Source organism: Phacochoerus africanus, chromosome 16, assembly GCF_016906955.1.
Source record: "Phacochoerus africanus isolate WHEZ1 chromosome 16, ROS_Pafr_v1, whole genome shotgun sequence".
NCBI classification, from domain to species: Eukaryota; Metazoa; Chordata; class Mammalia; order Artiodactyla; family Suidae; genus Phacochoerus; species Phacochoerus africanus.
The window spans coordinates 12,429,276-12,447,756 of record NC_062559.1 but is presented as its reverse complement, the minus strand read 5'-3'; the positions used below and the strand labels follow the sequence as shown (position 1 = coordinate 12,447,756).

Sequence of the window (18,481 nt, the reverse complement as noted above, 5' to 3'; positions counted from 1 at the left end):
TGCTTGAAATAGATTCCTCAGTACAACTAAATGTCCTTTTCAACTAAGTGTCCTTTTTTCTACTTATCTGTTATAAATGTCTTATCTAAATATTTATGTATTACGTATTTTCTTTAGAGTCAGAAGAAATTCACTTCTTCCTGTACCTCTTAATCTTCCCACAACTTCTGATCACGTTTATTCTTAATTCCACTCTACTCTTTAGAGGAAACTATTAACTTACTTCTTTAACTTCTCTCTGAACCTAAACTAATTTTCATTCCTCTCTTCAAAGCTGTCCTTGATCTGCTATGCAAAGTTCCATGTTGCCTTGTGCTTGCGCTCAGCCTCAGCTTTCAGCAGAAGGCACGTGCACCATTGAAAAGGATCCCTAAAGGGATTCATTGTTTGGAATCGCTCAGCTTCTCTGGAACAACAGCTTTCCCTCTAGAATTTTCTGTCAGAGTCATAACAAGCCTCAATCCCTCTGCAAATTTGATTCACATGTTTGATTCAAGCAATGAATTAACTAATTTAGAGTTATTAAACCAGCAGCCTGCCAATTTTAGGAGAAAACAAAACAAAATACAAAAAGCCGACTATACACATTTCCAACTTCTCAAGACAGTAAGGAGGACACAGGCACCAATTCAAATACAGCTGCTTAATCACATACAACTTTCAGTAGCTCTTAGAGGATTGCTTCCAGTTTCCGTTCACTCCTCGTGCTTGTGAGGACATTGCAGCCTTCTCCACTGTTGCTGTCGTCTGGCCTAGCATGCACTGTCTTGTCAGCCCCATTTACCAGGCGGTGTTGATCATCAACATCAGAGCCCTGTCTCAATGCTGCTATGGAAGAGAAAGGGTGCTGCAGTGCTTATTCTGATGGAATGTCATTTGAAAACGTCGAAAGAGTGATTTATTCCAGATTGTGCTTTGTTTATAATTGTCCAGATCACTTTTCTCTTTTGGCAGAAAGTGTACCATGTTTACAAAAATAATAAAAATAACCTGAAAGAGCCACAGACGTGGAGACAAGGACAAGGGTACTAGTTAAATCATTGTTAGGTTTCTTTCCCTCTTAGTCATGACATTTTTCTAGAGTAAGTGCTGTTTCAGATGTGTTTTGAAGCAGGGAGAAGATAGCTTGGCGAACATGGAGTGGAAATTTGTCCCAGCACCACTAAGAATAGTATTATGCTTGACAGGCAGCCAAACTGCAGGCATGTTTACCTCATAATAAGGGCTAGGAAATTCTTTAAGGTTTTCATGCTGGAAAAAATCATGAATTCTTTTGTATTTGTGCTAATGTGAGAATAAAATTGCTGTTTCAGCTACTTTCACTCTGATTTGATTTTACATTTTTTTTTCCTTTTTTACAAAAGTGCAGCTTATATACAGTGACATGCACCAACCTTAAGGGTATGGCTTGATCAATGCAATGTTATAAGTAAGGCCTTTTTTTCTTTTTTCAAATATCTTATGTAATGCATACCTGATAAATTCTGCAGTACTGTGGTGCAATTTTCTAAATGAGGAAAACTTTGCTTCCAGAATACTTTCAACACATCCTTTTAGGTATAATTAAAATCTTGGTGTAGGTAAATAAGTAGCCAAGCCTTATTCTGTGTTTCTGAACCTGCAGGTTGCCAGGCCCACCCGAGTACATTGCACTTTCCTGAGAAATATAATAGAATGCAGAATCTTCAGTACAGATTAAAAAAAAAAAAAGTCACACTCAAACAAATGAAAGGAAAGAAAAAAAGAGAAAGAGAGATAGAAACACTACGAAAGGTTTCTAGGAAGCTTTCTGTAATTTTTTCACCTCAATCTGACCAGCCTTTCCACATTGATTCTTAGCCTTGACACTTTTTCCTGTATTGGTCCAGACTTGGTTTAGGTAGCTGGAAATTTCATCAACAATTTGTGTGTCCACTGGATTATACACTCTTTGTAGGTAACGATGTTCATTTTTTTTGGTCACTTATTACTCCTTCACTTCCATCCTCCATAGCCCTTCAAGGCATATGAAGATCTATTAACAAAGGAATTGAATAAGATGTTTTAGAATCAAGAAAGAAACAGAGAAACCTGTGGTTTCCCAGCAGGGCTGCCATTGTTCCCTGTGCCTTCTGTCCCCACCTTGGCTGCTCATGTAATGAGATCCAGGAGCTCATGAAAAAGCTCTCAATATGTAGACTGACTTATAAAGTGTCACTTAGATTAGCCTAAAACCTGATTAAAGAAAAAAAAAAAAAAAACCTAGAGGACGTTCTCATTGTGGCTCAGCGGTAATGAGACCGACTAGTATCCATGAGGATGCTGGTTCGATCTCTGGCCTCACTCAGTGGGTTAAGGATTGCCCTGAGCTGCAGTGTAGGGCACAGATGTGGCTCACATCCTGCGTTGCTGTGGTTGTGGCTGTAGGCCAGCAGCTATAACTCCATTTCGACCCCTAGCCTAGAAACTTCCATATGCCACAGGTGCTGCCCTAAAAAGCAAAAATAAAAATAAAAGATAAATAAAAGAAAGAAAAAAGTGGAAATTTACTCCATTTCTGCCTGATACTGAAAAAGTACCAGAAGGTGCAATGTCAGCATTTTCAGCTATCAGAGCGGCACTGTCTCCTGAGCCCCAGAACAAATCTCTTCTTTACCTTAAGTAAAATTGAAAGGTGTTCGAGATTCATAAGGGTCTTGAATTATGCCATCCACTGCATTAGCATCAAAACTCTATACATTGAAACCTTTCTTAAGAGGACTTTATTTCCCAAGACTTCCTAAAAACTCTCTCCCCAGTCCTCTTTTCTTTCTTTTTCTCTCCAGCACCATTGATGGCAGGAGTGATTGATCACTGATGTAGGAACACTCTCAAGGCCTGTTAAATACCTGTATAAAAGTTTTATAGATTAGTGGGATTGTTTGAATGTGTGGAAATCTAAAACAGAATGTAAGCTATATATCTCAATTGTCATGTCTTCTGTGTCAGGGAAATTTCACAGTTAGAATTTATCAGATTATTATTTATTATACATTATATTCACTTAGAAACATATAAAATTAAAAATAAGCAAGCTTCATTTACTTTCTGATTGATGATAACACAGTATAAAATTACCCTTTTATTCTGAAGGCAGAGATAATGAGAAAGGCTCTGAAACTATATCTACTAGTTGCTTTTTCCCAGTAGTCTTGTTTCTATTGATAGTATCTGATATTTTAATTGTATCCTTGTTTTTTTCATGTTTTTTATAACAGTAGTTATTTTTGTACTGAAATCTATATATCTAGGAATAATAATTGTCAAAACGAGCTTCTTTAAGTCTCAGAACAGACTGTTATGTTTAGTCCTTATACACACAACTTAAAAAGTTAAAATAGGCCTTATTACTCTATCAGTTGAGAGAATTTCAGGCAACACTGGTGAGTCTAGTGATTTTATCCTTAGTATTTGCTCAATCATAAGGCTGCTTCTAGGAGATCAATGTGTGAAAGGGAGGGACAAAGAAAACCCAGAAAACCTTGCCATTTTTGGTAATGTGTTTAAATAGCAGCAGAAATTAGAAAATCTATAAAAATCATGTAAACTAAGATTACATTTTTGAAACAAAAGTTAAGTAAATATAAACAATCATAAATTTAAGTTTATGTGAATTCCTCTCGATTTCTTGTTCTAAAGTTCTTTTCTGCAGTGATATGTCTTCTTTCCCTTGATTCTACTTGTTGTCAATCATGGGCTCCTTTGTTTTCTGACTTTTTAAATTCTTCTAGAAAGCTTTTTTTTTTTTTTTTTAATAAATCAGGTGTTTTCTGGTATGACCCTAGGAATCAGATACCTAAATTTGGACCCTGACCCTAGTAATTGCCAGCACTCTGAACATTGTCATCTATAAAGCTAGAAAAGATGATTATTATTTTCAAGCTATTGTGAGAATTAAATAACATAATGTGCAGAAATTTTTAGCATTAGGCCTTTTAGCATTTAGGCTGCTCATGTATTGATAAATTTTTTGTTAGCTTATTATGTTGTGGATGTACTTCTGAAAGTGATCATTATATATCAAGCCTGCTTATTGACTTGGGAAGAATGTGAAGAAAATCCCATTTATTATATCAACTTTCCACTGTGTATCTAAACATATATTAGAAATTTTTAAAAAATCATTTAAATTAGCATTTTTTTTCTGTAGCAGTTCAAAAACATATTTATTGTCAATGTTAGAACTTCTGTGTAATTGATGTGAATAGTTTTGTAAGAGGTTAGAGATCAGTCCACATGTTTTTATGATGATTGCTTTTAGAAAAAATATTTTAAATTTTGAACGTCATATATTTTCATGTGCAGAACCTCACATACTATTTATCTTGTGAACCTCTCCTTTCCAAAATCGCAATATTGGCCTGAACACAGTGATCCTCTGTTGTCAAATTCAAGGACTCATCTTGAACTTGGGTTAGGTCAAAGGGATAACCCAAGTGGAGCTCACACTGGCCACTGTTGGCCAATAAACTGTTCCTCAGGCAAACAGTGAATACTTGTCATAGTCTGGACTCAAATACTCTGGCTTTGAATCTCAATAGCTTAATTAATGTGATCTTTAGTTCAATATTTATAAAAAGACACATAATAATAATCACCTCATGAGTTGCTATGAAGAGTAATCATGCTCAATATGTGTTATCATCAATATTATTATATTGATAATTTGATATTATTAATAACCTAAGAGCATTAATAATGATTTTTTCCTTTTTTTTTTCTTTTTTCTTTTTGCTTTTTAGGGCTGCATCCAAGGCATATGGAAGTTCTCAGACTCGGGGTCGAATCAGAACTATAGCTGCCCACCTACACCACAGCTCATGGCAATGCTGGATCCTTAACCCACTGAGCAGGGCAAGGGATCGAACCCACATCTTCATGGATACTAGTCAAGTTGGTTTCTGCCACATCACAATGGAAATTCACAGTAATGATAATTTAATGTTACCAGTAGCAGTACCACTACACCCCACATTTCCTTATTATTAATCTATTTCACACACCCACACACACAGTTCATTTTTCCAGTAACTGTTAAGAAAGGTGATTAATACCCATATAATAACTGTAAATATTAAGTGTATTTATTAATGCTTAATCATTTATTAACATGGTTCAGAGACACCATCTCACAATCATTATTACCACAATTCTAGAAGAAAAATAGGGTTGCTGTTATTCCTGTTTGAGAAAAAAAAAAGAGAATTAAGGTTCATAGAAGGTAAGTGACATAACCAGACTCTTACAGCTAACAATAAAAGCGGACATTAGCACCCACAGCTTTGCCGGGATAAATATTAAACCATGATACACTCCTCACTGCTACATGTAAGGACTAAAGTGGTGAAGAAACAAAGGACACAAATTTTTTTTCTCATAGGTTTCCACAGTCCTTTCAGGACTTAGTCATAAACTGACATTGTAAAATACCAAAAGGATTATTATACACTTGCCGTATTAAGATGTTGAGTCCTTTAAAGGTCATCTTGTTTAGTCTGTTGTGATTAAGTTATATCATTGATGATGTAACAATTATTGTTTAATAACATCCTATTATGCCACATCAGAGGTAAAAACTTTTACAGAAATGTAAACAGCAGAGGTGGCTAGAAATTGATGAAAGGACAGAAGAGAAACAGTCCTTACATAGCTTGTGCATCACATGGGGAGAGAGGAATGCCGTCCTTCAAATACTTGCGCTTGCTTCTCAGTTTATACTAAGGCTTTTCACAAATAGCCTTAGTATAAACAAATATTATAACTCAAAGCTTAGAGGTTATGATAGCAACTAAGTATATTAACACTATATACATTTACTAATTTACTCTGTTCTACCTAGGTAAGAGTTACAAGATATCCCAAATGGAATCTGTCTTAGCTAGCAACCTCTGTTGGATAAAGTATAGTTCTCGAATGAGGAGAGAAACAGAGCATGTCTAACCGAAGAGTGAGAATGTTTGTTTGAGTTCCAGATATTTATTCACTGACCTTGAAACCAATGACAATTCACTTAATCTCTTCTTACAGCCTCAGCTTACTTCTTCAGATAAAGGGGTTAATATGATCTGCTCTGTATATCTTATAGATTTGTTAATGTTAAGATTACATATGTTTAGGGTCCTAAGATTATATTCATTTTGTTATTTTTTTAAGTTGAAAATATAAAGCATGCTCATGGTAAATAAGAAGAAGGAAGAGGAGGAAGGGAGAAAGCAAACTACCAAATAAGCAATATGAAAAACATAAAGTAAGAGTCATGCAGATTTCTGTTATTGTAAAATTTTAGAAGAATAATTGTCCTTATTATAGAACAAGTTATGGCAAGAACCAAATCCCTTTCTTGCTCTTACAGTTTCTTAGTCTGTAAAATAAGAAATCAAGCTAGTTTATTTTTAAACTTAAATGAGAGAAAGTCACCCCAAATATTTTTTAAATTAAATAAATATTGCCCTATATTTTATTAACATAAATGTGAAGAATAAATTAAGGTGTCAAAAAGGACATTGGGAAAATTAAGTATTTGGTATTTTTCAATCAAATTATTAAAATGAATATTTTGAAACAGATAAACATATAACTGTATTCCAAAATAGTCATGAATTTATCTAATGAATAGACAGAAGCAAGCTTATAAGCAAGTCAGAATTCTGATCCACTGATATATTAGTTAATAAGGAATCATTTGAATAACAATTGGAGTAGTGAAATTATTTAGTTCAAATAAATTACAGTGATAAACAGTTGTATGAATAATGACCAAAGCAGTGCTGTTGAAACATTTCTACTGATTAGGTAAACAGGAGTTGAATTAATTGTTGATCTTGTATTGATTCAACAAACGTTTGTTGAGCACCAATTATATTTGAGGCAGTAAGCTGGAGAGTAGAGCTACAAAAACTAAGAAGTCAAAATGTATTGTTTTGCTAGTGGAGAAGGAAATATACACAGACCACGTAATGCCAGTGTCCCATGCGTCAAAGGGGATCTACAGAAATGGAAACCTGAAAGGCTACTTAACTATGTGGCCTCTCCAGGAATCAGAGAAGAAGAAATTAAAACAAAAAGCTGCAATCTTCTCTGTGAAATTGTCAAATATTAAGTAGTTGCATAATAACAATTGTTGAAATGTTATTGAGAAACAGGACTAATCTGGTCAGAGCAGGATCTGCTGCAGCTATCCAAGAGAATAGCATGGCTATAGTCAAAAGAAGTGTTATACCCCTGCCTTGGTCCAGTGGTCTCACACTTGGTCTTACATGGTATGGAAATTTGTAACTCAAGTACATGACACAATATGAGAATTTTGATTTCAGCACTGTTTCAAGCAGTTTGAGGCAACCAGAATACCTATCAATAGAGAAATGTATAAGAAAAGATGTTATGATTTGCTCATTGTGGGATTAGAAGCAATTTATTTGAAATAGCTGGAGTAACATAAAAACACGGTATTGAGTGAAAAAAATAAAATGAAACAAAACATCTAGAACATGGTATCGTTTGGTAAATTAAGATCATGAGGGAAAAAATGTGTGTTTTCCAGAGTTGCATATCTAGCCAGAGAAGTAGTAGAAGCAACTTGAGGAAGTTCTAAAGGAGATAAGGGGTAATGGGATGTGAGAGTTAGAAAGGAAAAGAGGGAAACTATTGATAAAGTAAAAATAAAAGAAGGACCTCGCAGAGACTGGTGAGCATGTTGAGTATGATCTGAGGAGTATGATTAACTTGGTTTTCCACTTGACATTCAAATAACACTAAACAAACAAGCAAATAACAGAATAACAAAATAAAATGATATAAGGTGTGTTATGGAAGCAGAGATGGGGAAAAAAAAAAACTAGGCCAAGAGCTCTCTAAAGGGTTGCATAGAATTGATGATGCCTGAAGGCTGAATAGGGGGCAGACAGATGAAAAATGAGAGGGAATGTTGGGGAGGTTCTTTAAGGTAGGAGACAAGGATGGAAAATAGCATGAAGTCATAACTGACAATGTTGTGTTTGGAAAACTGCATGTCATTGCCTTTAATATGGGATATTTAGGGAAGTTCTGAGATACTTCTGTACAGATGCAAGGGGGCAAGATTATAAATATCACCAAGAGCCTAATTATGTCAAGGATACAAGTAAGTAGGACCTAGCATAAGGAAAGGGGAGTGGAAAGTGGGAACAAAGTATAAAGATATTTAAGAGGTAGAGTTGACAGACCATTGTTGCATGAAGTGTGGGAGAGGCAGGATGCCAAGCGATGGATCCAGCTGTTAACTTGATGATAATAGGATTTACACAGATGGGTAAAACAGGATATGGAGAATTGGGGACGAAAATACGCTAAATTCCATTCCATCAAAACTGCTTGCCTGCTGAAACTCTTCAAACTCTTCCACGACGTACGGACTAAATTCAAATTCCTTACATCTTAAGAAATTTTGTATGATGAAACTATCAATGAATTATTGTAATGTTTCTAGGTGGGGTTTTTTTGTTGGTTTTGTTTTGCTGTCTGAATGAATATCCTTGAGTAGACGTCTTTGCACATTTTTATAACTATAGCTGAAATATAATTTCCTATATGTAGTATTGTGAGACAAGTATTTTTAAGTTTTTATAAATGTGTATATATTTTTATGGATATGGATGTTTCCCTTCAAAAAAATTACCCCCATAGTCCAGTCAATAATGTACAATAATTTTAACAACTGTGGATGGAAAAATGGTTCCCATTGTTTGTGTTTGCATTTTGTCAGTCTAGGTTACAGTTGTCTTTGGGTGACTTAGATTGTCTTAAGGTACCTTAGAATGGCAACTTAGGGTTAGGATATAAGGTCATGGAATGACTAAACCACCTCCTATATATAAACTAATGACAGGAGCTACAGCTCCGATTCGACCCCTAGCCTGGGAACCTCCATATGCCGCAGGAAGCGGCCCAAAGAAATAGCAAAAAAAATAAGAAAATAAACTAATGACAATCTGTTTGCATTTTTAAATTGTAACGTTGAATATCTTTTCACGGGATTAAAAGTTAACATTTAGCTTGCCTTTGATCTACTAGTATACCAATACTAGTTAGTCGTGTGTGTGTGTGTGTGTGTGTGTGTGTGTGTGTGTGTGTGTGTGTGTGTGTTCTGTCATTTTTAGGGCCAAACCCGAGGCATGTGGAGGTTCCCAGGTTAGGGGTCCAGTCAGAGCTGTAGCTGCCAGCCTGTGCCACAGCCATAGCAATGTGGGATCCAAGCCGCGTCTGCAACGTACAGCCACAGCTCATGGCAATGCAGGATCCTTAACCGACTGAGCGAGGCCAGGGATCGAACCTCCAACCTCATAGTTCCTAGTCATATTCGTTTCCACTGCACCATGATGAGAACTCCCACTAGTTAGGCTTTAATACTTGTTTTAGATTGTTAGTCTTTTTGTCTTTCCTTACTTCATTTCAAAAATTTTTATATTAAAGAAATTATGTAACTTTTTTCATGTGTTTTACAAATATTATTCCCCAATTTTTATCTTTACTTTTTTTCTGCAAAACTTTCAAATAATTATGTAATACTTACATATATTTTTTTTATGGCTTCTGAGTTTTGGGTCTTGTTTATTAAGGCCAAACTCCTCCTAAGTTACTGTTTTCTTAAAAATTCTTGAAGGTAACTTGCTTTCTAAGCAGAATAATCCAATTGGTATAAATGCTGCTTGTACTATGAAGGTGCTTAGCAAATCATTTTCTACATGAATTTCAAGGGAAAACCACTGCCCCATCTGTATTTCTTTGTAATTAGTGGGACTTGAATGAATAGAGATTTTCTGAATTTCAAAATGCCAAAAAATAGCTTCTCAATGATGCACACTTTCTGATACACACAACTCTCATTCATTCTATCAACTTGGGCTACTTTTTCCTTCAAATGTTGCTTCCCCAGAAATATGTTGTATCTCATTTGATGAACTCATGGCTTTCTTTCCTATGTCCCCAGTGAAAGATCACTTAACTGTCACCAGATTTCAGTGATATTATCTAAAAATGGGGAACACGCTGAACAGGTTCAGCAGCAGAAAATACACTCAGGTTTAAAAGTTGCTTCTTTACCAACCCATGGCTTCCTTGAGAGCGTTAGCTTGTCACAGGCAGGAGACCTTGTCTTAATCATCACAGAATGGCCAGAGGACGTCACAAAGCCTAATCCAGAGTTGCTTAATAGGTATATGAGGACAAAGTGAATGAGTGAATGACTGAACGAACTAAAGTTCATAGTCTCATCTTTATCTTTGACTTGTATGTGAATGTCTTTATCATGCTGGGTTTCAGCTCCCTGTTCTCCCAAACAAATAAAAATTCCAGCTTTATTGCACCAAAGTTTTACCTGGAGGAACAGTCAGATAATAGACTTGGTAGTGATTTTTTAAAAATCAGGAAATTGATATAATCAGATCAATGTGCATGTCATAAATAACTTTTGCAGAATATGGACTATTGCTAACTACATAGACTATGCCAACTCTGTGACACTAACCACAGTTGTAAAATGTGGATCAGAAAAAATAATGCTTATTGGGGGAATGTATTGGTTAATAAATATCACTATTATCTCATCTTTATTATCATTACCGGTATTATTAAGAAAAAGATTTAGAGCAACCAGGTAGAAAGGTTCCACTGACTGTAAAAGTCACACACTCAATATTATATGTTTTATGCTTTTTCCCATAATTTTATCCTCCTGATTATTAATTTTTATGTCTATACCAGAAACCTCTTGGTACTTCAGAAAGTTCATGTATAATTTTTGCTTATTTAGTTCAGTTCATCAATATTATGCTCAGTTAAGTTGATTAATGATAGATAGACAAATAGATATTCAGTTCTAAATATGACACATTCAGAATGTCATCAGATTTCAAATACATTGCTGTCCTGAAAGGATCTTTTGAATGTTCCATTTAAATCTTTGCTTTTTATGTGGGGAATTGGAACAGGTAGACACAATGAACTTCTAGGGGGAAGAAGGAAGATTTGGGGGAAAAAATGTGGTTTAGAAGAAAGAAACCCAATATATTTTCAAGCAATGCTTATATTATATATTTGTTAATTTTATTTTATTTCCCTGCAGGTTTAAATGTGTATTTGGCTACTTGGCTACTGAGTAGAGAACACAAAATGAATAACTCAACCAACTCCTCTAACAGTGGCCTGGCTCTGACCAGTCCTTATAAGACATTTGAAGTGGTTTTTATTGTCCTTGTCGCTGGATCCCTCAGTTTGGTGACCATTATTGGCAACATCCTGGTCATGGTCTCCATCAAAGTCAACCGACACCTCCAGACAGTCAACAATTACTTTTTGTTCAGCTTGGCCTGTGCTGACCTCATCATTGGTGTTTTCTCCATGAACTTGTACACTCTTTACACTGTGATTGGCTACTGGCCTTTGGGCCCCGTGGTGTGTGACCTTTGGCTAGCTCTGGACTACGTGGTCAGTAATGCCTCAGTAATGAATCTGCTCATCATCAGCTTTGACAGGTACTTCTGTGTCACGAAGCCGCTCACCTACCCCGTCAAGCGGACCACAAAAATGGCAGGTATGATGATTGCTGCTGCGTGGGTCCTCTCCTTCATCCTCTGGGCTCCGGCCATTCTCTTCTGGCAGTTCATTGTAGGGGTGAGAACTGTGGAGGATGGTGAATGCTATATCCAGTTTTTTTCCAACGCTGCTGTCACCTTTGGCACTGCCATTGCAGCCTTCTATTTGCCTGTGATCATCATGACTGTGTTATACTGGCACATATCCCGAGCCAGTAAGAGCAGGATTAAGAAGGACAAGAAGGAGCCCGTGGCCAACCAAGAACCAGTTTCTCCAAGTTTGGTACAAGGAAGAATAGTGAAGCCAAACAACAATAATATGCCTGGCAGTGATGAAGCCCTGGAGCACAACAAAATCCAGAATGGCAAAGCTCCCAGGGATGCTGTGACTGAGAACTGTGTCCAGGGAGAGGAGAAAGAAAGCTCCAACGATTCCACCTCAGTCAGTGCTGTTGCCTCTAATATGAGAGATGATGAAATAACCCAGGATGAAAACACAGTTTCCACTTCCCTGGGCCATTCCAAAGATGAGAACTCAAAGCAAACATGCATCAAAATTGTCACCAAGACCCAAAAAAGTGACTCATGTACCCCAACTAATACCACTGTGGAGCTTGTTGGTTCTTCAGGTCAGAATGGAGATGAAAAACAGAACATTGTCGCTCGCAAGATTGTGAAGATGACCAAGCAGCCTGCAAAAAAGAAGCCGCCTCCTTCCCGGGAAAAGAAAGTGACCAGGACGATCTTGGCTATTCTGTTGGCTTTCATCATCACTTGGGCCCCATACAACGTCATGGTGCTCATTAATACCTTCTGTGCACCCTGCATCCCCAACACAGTGTGGACAATTGGTTATTGGCTCTGTTACATCAACAGCACTATCAACCCTGCCTGCTATGCACTTTGTAATGCCACCTTCAAGAAGACCTTTAAACACCTTCTTATGTGTCATTATAAGAACATAGGCGCTACGAGGTAAAACATCTTTGTAAAGAAGGAAGGTAGTCAAGAGGAGCTTGAGGAACAGAAAAAGAATGAAAGAGCTCCTAGTTTTAAAATCTCTGCCATTGCACTTTATAGTCTTATTAATGGAATGTGCAATTAAGGAGCCCTACAGTGACACTTACTGTGCCTCTGCTCCAATTTGAGAAACTTGCACCTTATAAACCCTGCCAGTTTAGGAGCAATGAGACCATAAAAGAGACGTGTTGGAATTGTGGATTTAAGGAACGATCTGTGGTTTCTCATACTCTCTTGAAGAAGGGCTTCTGAATATATAATTTTATCTCTGCACACAAAAATAATAACCTCTTTTCTTTTTTGTTCACATTTTTGTTACCTTGTGTCCATATGAGGATGAAATGCCACAATTACAACCTAACCTCGAGACTTAAACATAAAGAAAGCCATTATACAATGAAGAAGTGAAGAAGGAAGATCAAAAAAGGGTGTAGAAGTGGACTCCAGAGTGTTAATATATATTATAATTTTATTACGGTTTGTGGGGAATTGCAACCTAATAAATGTTTATCCTTCTTTGCCATACCCTTTTCCCACCATCAAAAGAGAGCAAAGCAAACAAAACCAAAAATCTTAACTATATCACATCATTATTTTTCTCATTATGGCATTGGTTTTTGTACATTGTGTAAGGGCAAAATCTGCAGGACTTCTGCTAAATACAACCAGAGACAGCCATGCAAAAGGGTGTTTTACTCCTGCGCACTGTGTATTTTACCTTCTTTGGAGGTATGCAGCCCTGTGAGGATTTAGTTCACATATGATCGTTCCTGTGAAATATTTTCACCAATCTAGTTTTCTACTAAACTAGCCTATTATTTGAATATAATAGCCTACCTAATGTAGAAACATGCTTGAAAAACCAAAGTCATTTTTAAATTGAGGTTTCATCAAATTAAATAATGGTCATTCTTGTTGGAGAAAGTTTACTGAAGCCAGATGAATTCTGAGATAAGAAAATAGAAGGTGGAAAGGGCATCATGTTTCCACCTGAATCTGCCTGACCCATGTATAAAATGTTAACTTGTAAAACATGAACTCCTGGTCTTTGTCAGCAGGAAGAAGATGTTGCTTTATTCATCTGGAATCTTAAATAGGATTAAACATAGTCATGTGGCACCAATGACTTTTGGGTCAGTCCCAAGAGAATGCTTACTAAAGGATGATATCCAGTTTAGAGTCCAATGAGATTTATAACCATTCTGTAACCTGTGGAGGAAAAAAAGGAGAGTAATTCAAAAAACTTTACTGAAGCCACATGTTTTGTGTTCCTCAAACTGTCAATTCTCCCTAAAATTTTTTAACTCCAAAATTCTGTCAATGAGAAGTATAGTAATCTTGATGGCAGAAGTGTCATGGATATCAAACAGGCCAAGTGAGCTCAGCAGAATATGAAAGAAGGTAGGTAAAAGAAGGTAGTGGCACTTCCCACTGTTCCTTTAGTTATAGACCTTAGAAAATCATAACAGGAATGATTACCCAGTGATGGCTTTACGTAGACTCTTGTCTATATAGAGACTTTTTATTGGCCAATAAATTTATGATTATATTGATTCATATTTAGTTATTTTTACTCCTTGACTTTTTTTCTTACTGTATTTGCTATAGTCTTCCAATAAGTTTTTAAAACACGGCCCAATCAGTAGCAATCAAATTTATTAAAACCTTTTTGAAGTTCATATGTTGCATTTTAGATGTATGGGCTTTAGGATATCTTGACCATTAATATCCATGTGAGGTGCATGATGAACTTGTCAGTATTAGGCTTTAGTGCTTTAATTAGAGTTCTTTTATGTGACTTGCCTCTCAGATGGCATCTCAAAAATTTTGAGAGCTGAAACAAAAAGCACAAGGTAAATAACAATAAAAAAGACAATTAGCAAGAAGCAAATCACCAACATTTGTAAATAACACATCCTTTGTAAAAATAACCTCTCGTTTCAATAACTTCGGTCATTCCCCCCAACCAAATCTTTATAAACGTATAGCATCAGTTCATACAGATTTCTTTATTCTAAAATTTGCAGTTGCTTTCACATAAACTTTTATATTTCAAATTCTTATGTATTTTTGTGTTGTTTCTGCAAGTCAGAGTATCAGTTGAGCAGAAGGGACATCAAGCCAAGTGGGCTGTTTGGTTTCCTGTAAACATAATTGACTGGCTAAATATTTCACTTACTAACTTGTGCTATTATGATGTAGATTCAGCTATAGTTGGGATGAATGCTTCGGATTCAAGGATTCAGGATTCTGGATTGGGGTCCTTTTTTGTCTTCTCTAACAATCCAACTCCCGGTGAATCAGACTGCCTCTTACTCTCCACTGCCATTACATCTTTTCCTCTCTTCCTTCTATTCTTGATCTTCGCCATATCCACCACAACCTTCCTGAATGAGAAACCATCAAAAATTAAAGGAATTGAATATAGACTGACACATCATAGAAGTTGTCAACTGGAATCAGAAAAATGGGAAGAATATTGAAATTAGTAGATGATTGGAAAGATATGGAGACTGCATCCAAAAGCTTGCATTAACTATTGCTGGATTTATCTGTTTTTGTGGGTCCCAACCAGGGATGATTTTGCCTCCTAAGGGACATTTAACAACGTGTGGAGATATTTTTAGGTGTCACAACTTGAGGGTGGGTTATTGAAATCTAGTGAATAGAGTCCAGGAATGCTGCTAAACGGCTTACGATGCATAAGATAGACCCACAGCTAAGAATTTTTTGGTTCAGGGGTTCCCATCGTGGTGCATTGGAAACGAATCAGATTAGGAATCATGAGGTTGTGGGTTCGATCCCTGGCCTCTTTCAGTGGGTTAAGGATCTGGCGTTGCGGTGTATTGTGGTGTAGATCACAGACTTGGCTCAGATCTGGCATTGCTGTGGCTCTGGCACAGACCAGCAGCTACAGCTCCGATTAGACTCCTAGCCTGGGAACCTCCATATGCCAGTGGGTACAGCCCTAAAAAAGACAAAAAAAAAAATTTGGTTCAAAATGTCAGCAGTGCCAAAGTTGAGAAACCCTGGTCCCTTTTAAGGGATTCTAGAGCTTGCTTTGTGTAAATGGGAAAATAATCTTGTATCATTATTAGAATGTTAATGCAAATTACTCACCTATTTGAAAAAGATAATACTGACCAGTTGTGTATACAGACACACTGGTCATCCACTGAGTCTGGTTTGTTTGTAATTCACAGATTGGGAACCCAGGACACATCTACATATACAAAATCTCCAGACCATGCACACTGCACATTGTTTCCAATTTCTTAGCATCCAATTATAATTGCTACGGAGTCCAGTCAATTGAAATCAAAATAGTTGGCCATTAAGATGGTTGCAGCTGATATGGTCACTTTCTATTGGAGCTGCTATTATTCCTCTCAAAAACATTAAGCACATCTTTCAGAAACAGATGATTCATCTCCTTTGTCTTCACTGGAAAGGTGAACATCTGTCAAGAATTGCTTCTTTCCTTACAGCAATAATGTAAATATCTTAGAGTGGTCTTGTAAGAAAAAGAGCTTAAGAAGGTGAAAAAGCCAGTTCATTTCTTGAAAAAAGAAGTGATTACCCTTCTACCAGTCCATCATTAATTTAATGCCAGCTCCTAAGTAGTAGGACAAAGTCCTCAGTACAGTAAGTCACACAAGATAAGCTTTCTGGTTTGAATGTCAAAGCTGGAGGTTCCACATACCCCTGCTCCTTGTCCATTCACTGCTTTTTTTGATCCTGAAGATCTGATATCAGGGGAGATGGGAGTTTAAAATGATGGCACCATATACTTAGAAACCAACTTTTATTTTCTCCTACTTCGTTCACTGGTAGTTGCCTTTCCCCCTGTTTGATAGTATACCTTTCAACAACCACAGCACTGGTGTTGCAAATAGATTAGGGAAGCACCCAAAGCTGGATGAATTGTGCAAAGTGTATTATCAGCATGTATATACAATACCATGCCTCTTAAATATGCTTCTCTTAAAAGGGTGCACGCTACAGCATGAACTGTGTGCATATTTAATGTATCTTCCTGGAATATGCTGTATGCTTAATATACATATTCTATAAATAAAGTAATAAAATGTACAATAGAAATACATATTTCTGTATGCAAATAAATATATTATACACAAAATCTGAGTATGTAATATGGTATATGTTGCTTCAGAGTAACAAAAGTAGATTTTATATATCCAATTTTAAAAGAAAATAGTATTTGCTTTTAAAGGCAGACTTTACAAAACAGCCAAGACCCTACCCATATAAATATTACACTGTTTCATAATCTTTGCAAACATAGCACTGATTTTAAATATCTCTTGGAGGAATATATTAATAAATCTTTGCTGGTGTCACCCCACATGACAATAATGCTTTTGGCCTCTGTGCTCCTGAGAGGCCTCTAACTAGAATCTTCCTGGCTGTTTCTGTTCCAACAGCTGTGTTGATCTCACGTCTGATTGCCTGATGAGATTGCAGCCAATTCATTGACATCCAGCTTTGCTCTCCTCTAAATTAACTGATTTTTGTGAAATAAAAAATAATCATACTGAAAGGATGACCTTCAGGATGGTTTGCACTTTGAAAAGCAAGGAAAATTATACAAGCACTGTATATGGCAAGCCACCCTTTTCAGTCTGGGGCCAATACAGCGTCCCATACATTAAATGCCAAAAACTTTTAGTGTAGTATGATTGTGCAGATTTCTCGAAGAAATTACAAAATAGATGATTTTTTCCTGCATGCCCTTCATTTTCTCACAGGAATTTTCATTTGCTCCTTGTTGCCCACTTAACTACCCACCTTCCCCAGAATATTTTCTTTCATCCATTAGCACAATATTTCTTTCATCCTTACTTAGCAAACACTGTTAAGATATTAGCTGACATTTGGGCATGCAGTCCCAAAAGATGCTTGCATTTTAACAGAAAAAGAATAGACACTAAACCTTAAAGATTCCATTAGTCTTTACATACCAGAGCATGAAATGGGAGAGATGCTTTCCAGTGAACTCTAGTTTTCTTTGAATTGTATGACATTCTTGGATGTCTACCCACTTCCCAAATTTTATCTTTTACACCATAATCCATTCTTGTGAGTGCCCCCTATTCCTTATGTGGACCAAAATCATTTCTAGAAAAAAAAGAAAGTTACATTTTCTCTCAGTTCTCATTAGTTTATTATTGTTCCAGTGAAAAGTTCTCATTTCGTCTTTTAGTATATGAAGTGAATACTGTATTGATGAATTATCAAACGCTATTCCTGACCAGGTGGTTGAACATCCTGAGACAAGAAAAACATCTTGGAATCATCATGGAAGAAGCTTCTGCTTTAAAGCGTGTGTCAGTCTTTTTCAACCAAAAATGGAAGAAGCACAATGTGGTAAGCTGTAGAATATAGATAGACATTTATTAAATAGTGACATTCTAAAATATCTACTCTTTGCCTTCTTAAACACACACACTGTAAGTCATGGGAAACTGTGAAGGAAAAAAAAATGGCTCCCATCTGCTGTACTTGCACCATTTACCCAGAAGCTCACCTGGATCCTTAAACCATATATTTACCAAAAATGTGGAGATGTTTGGAAGTTATGTTTAAGGATTTTTTTTTTAAAAAAATAGGTATCCTTTTCAATTTAGTATGAATAAGATAAGGGGTGGTGTTAGTAAATAAAATGTGTCTGTGTCCAGAAAGAATTGCAATGGATTACAGAGGTGGATAATTTAAATCTTATAATGGACTATTTGTATTTTAAAAAGTTGTAATTGGAGTTCCCATTGTAGCACAGTGGAAACGAATATGACTAGTTTCTATGAGGATTCAGGATCAGTTCGATCCCTGGCCTCGCTCAGTAGGTCCAGGGATCC

At 36.4% G+C, this 18,481-nt stretch overlaps 1 protein-coding gene across 1 annotated transcript in view; it reads left to right on the top strand.

Moving 5' to 3' along the window:
• Positions 1-14,162, top strand: part of CHRM2 (cholinergic receptor muscarinic 2) — a 142,004-nt gene extending 127,842 nt beyond the window's left edge. The window contains exon 2 of the mRNA XM_047763279.1: positions 11,117-14,162. Within this exon, the coding sequence (XP_047619235.1) occupies positions 11,164-12,564 (1,401 nt within the window). The 5' untranslated portion in view covers positions 11,117-11,163 and the 3' untranslated portion in view covers positions 12,565-14,162. The remainder of the gene's footprint in view (positions 1-11,116) is intronic.
• The last annotated feature ends 4,319 nt before the right edge of the window (positions 14,163-18,481 follow it).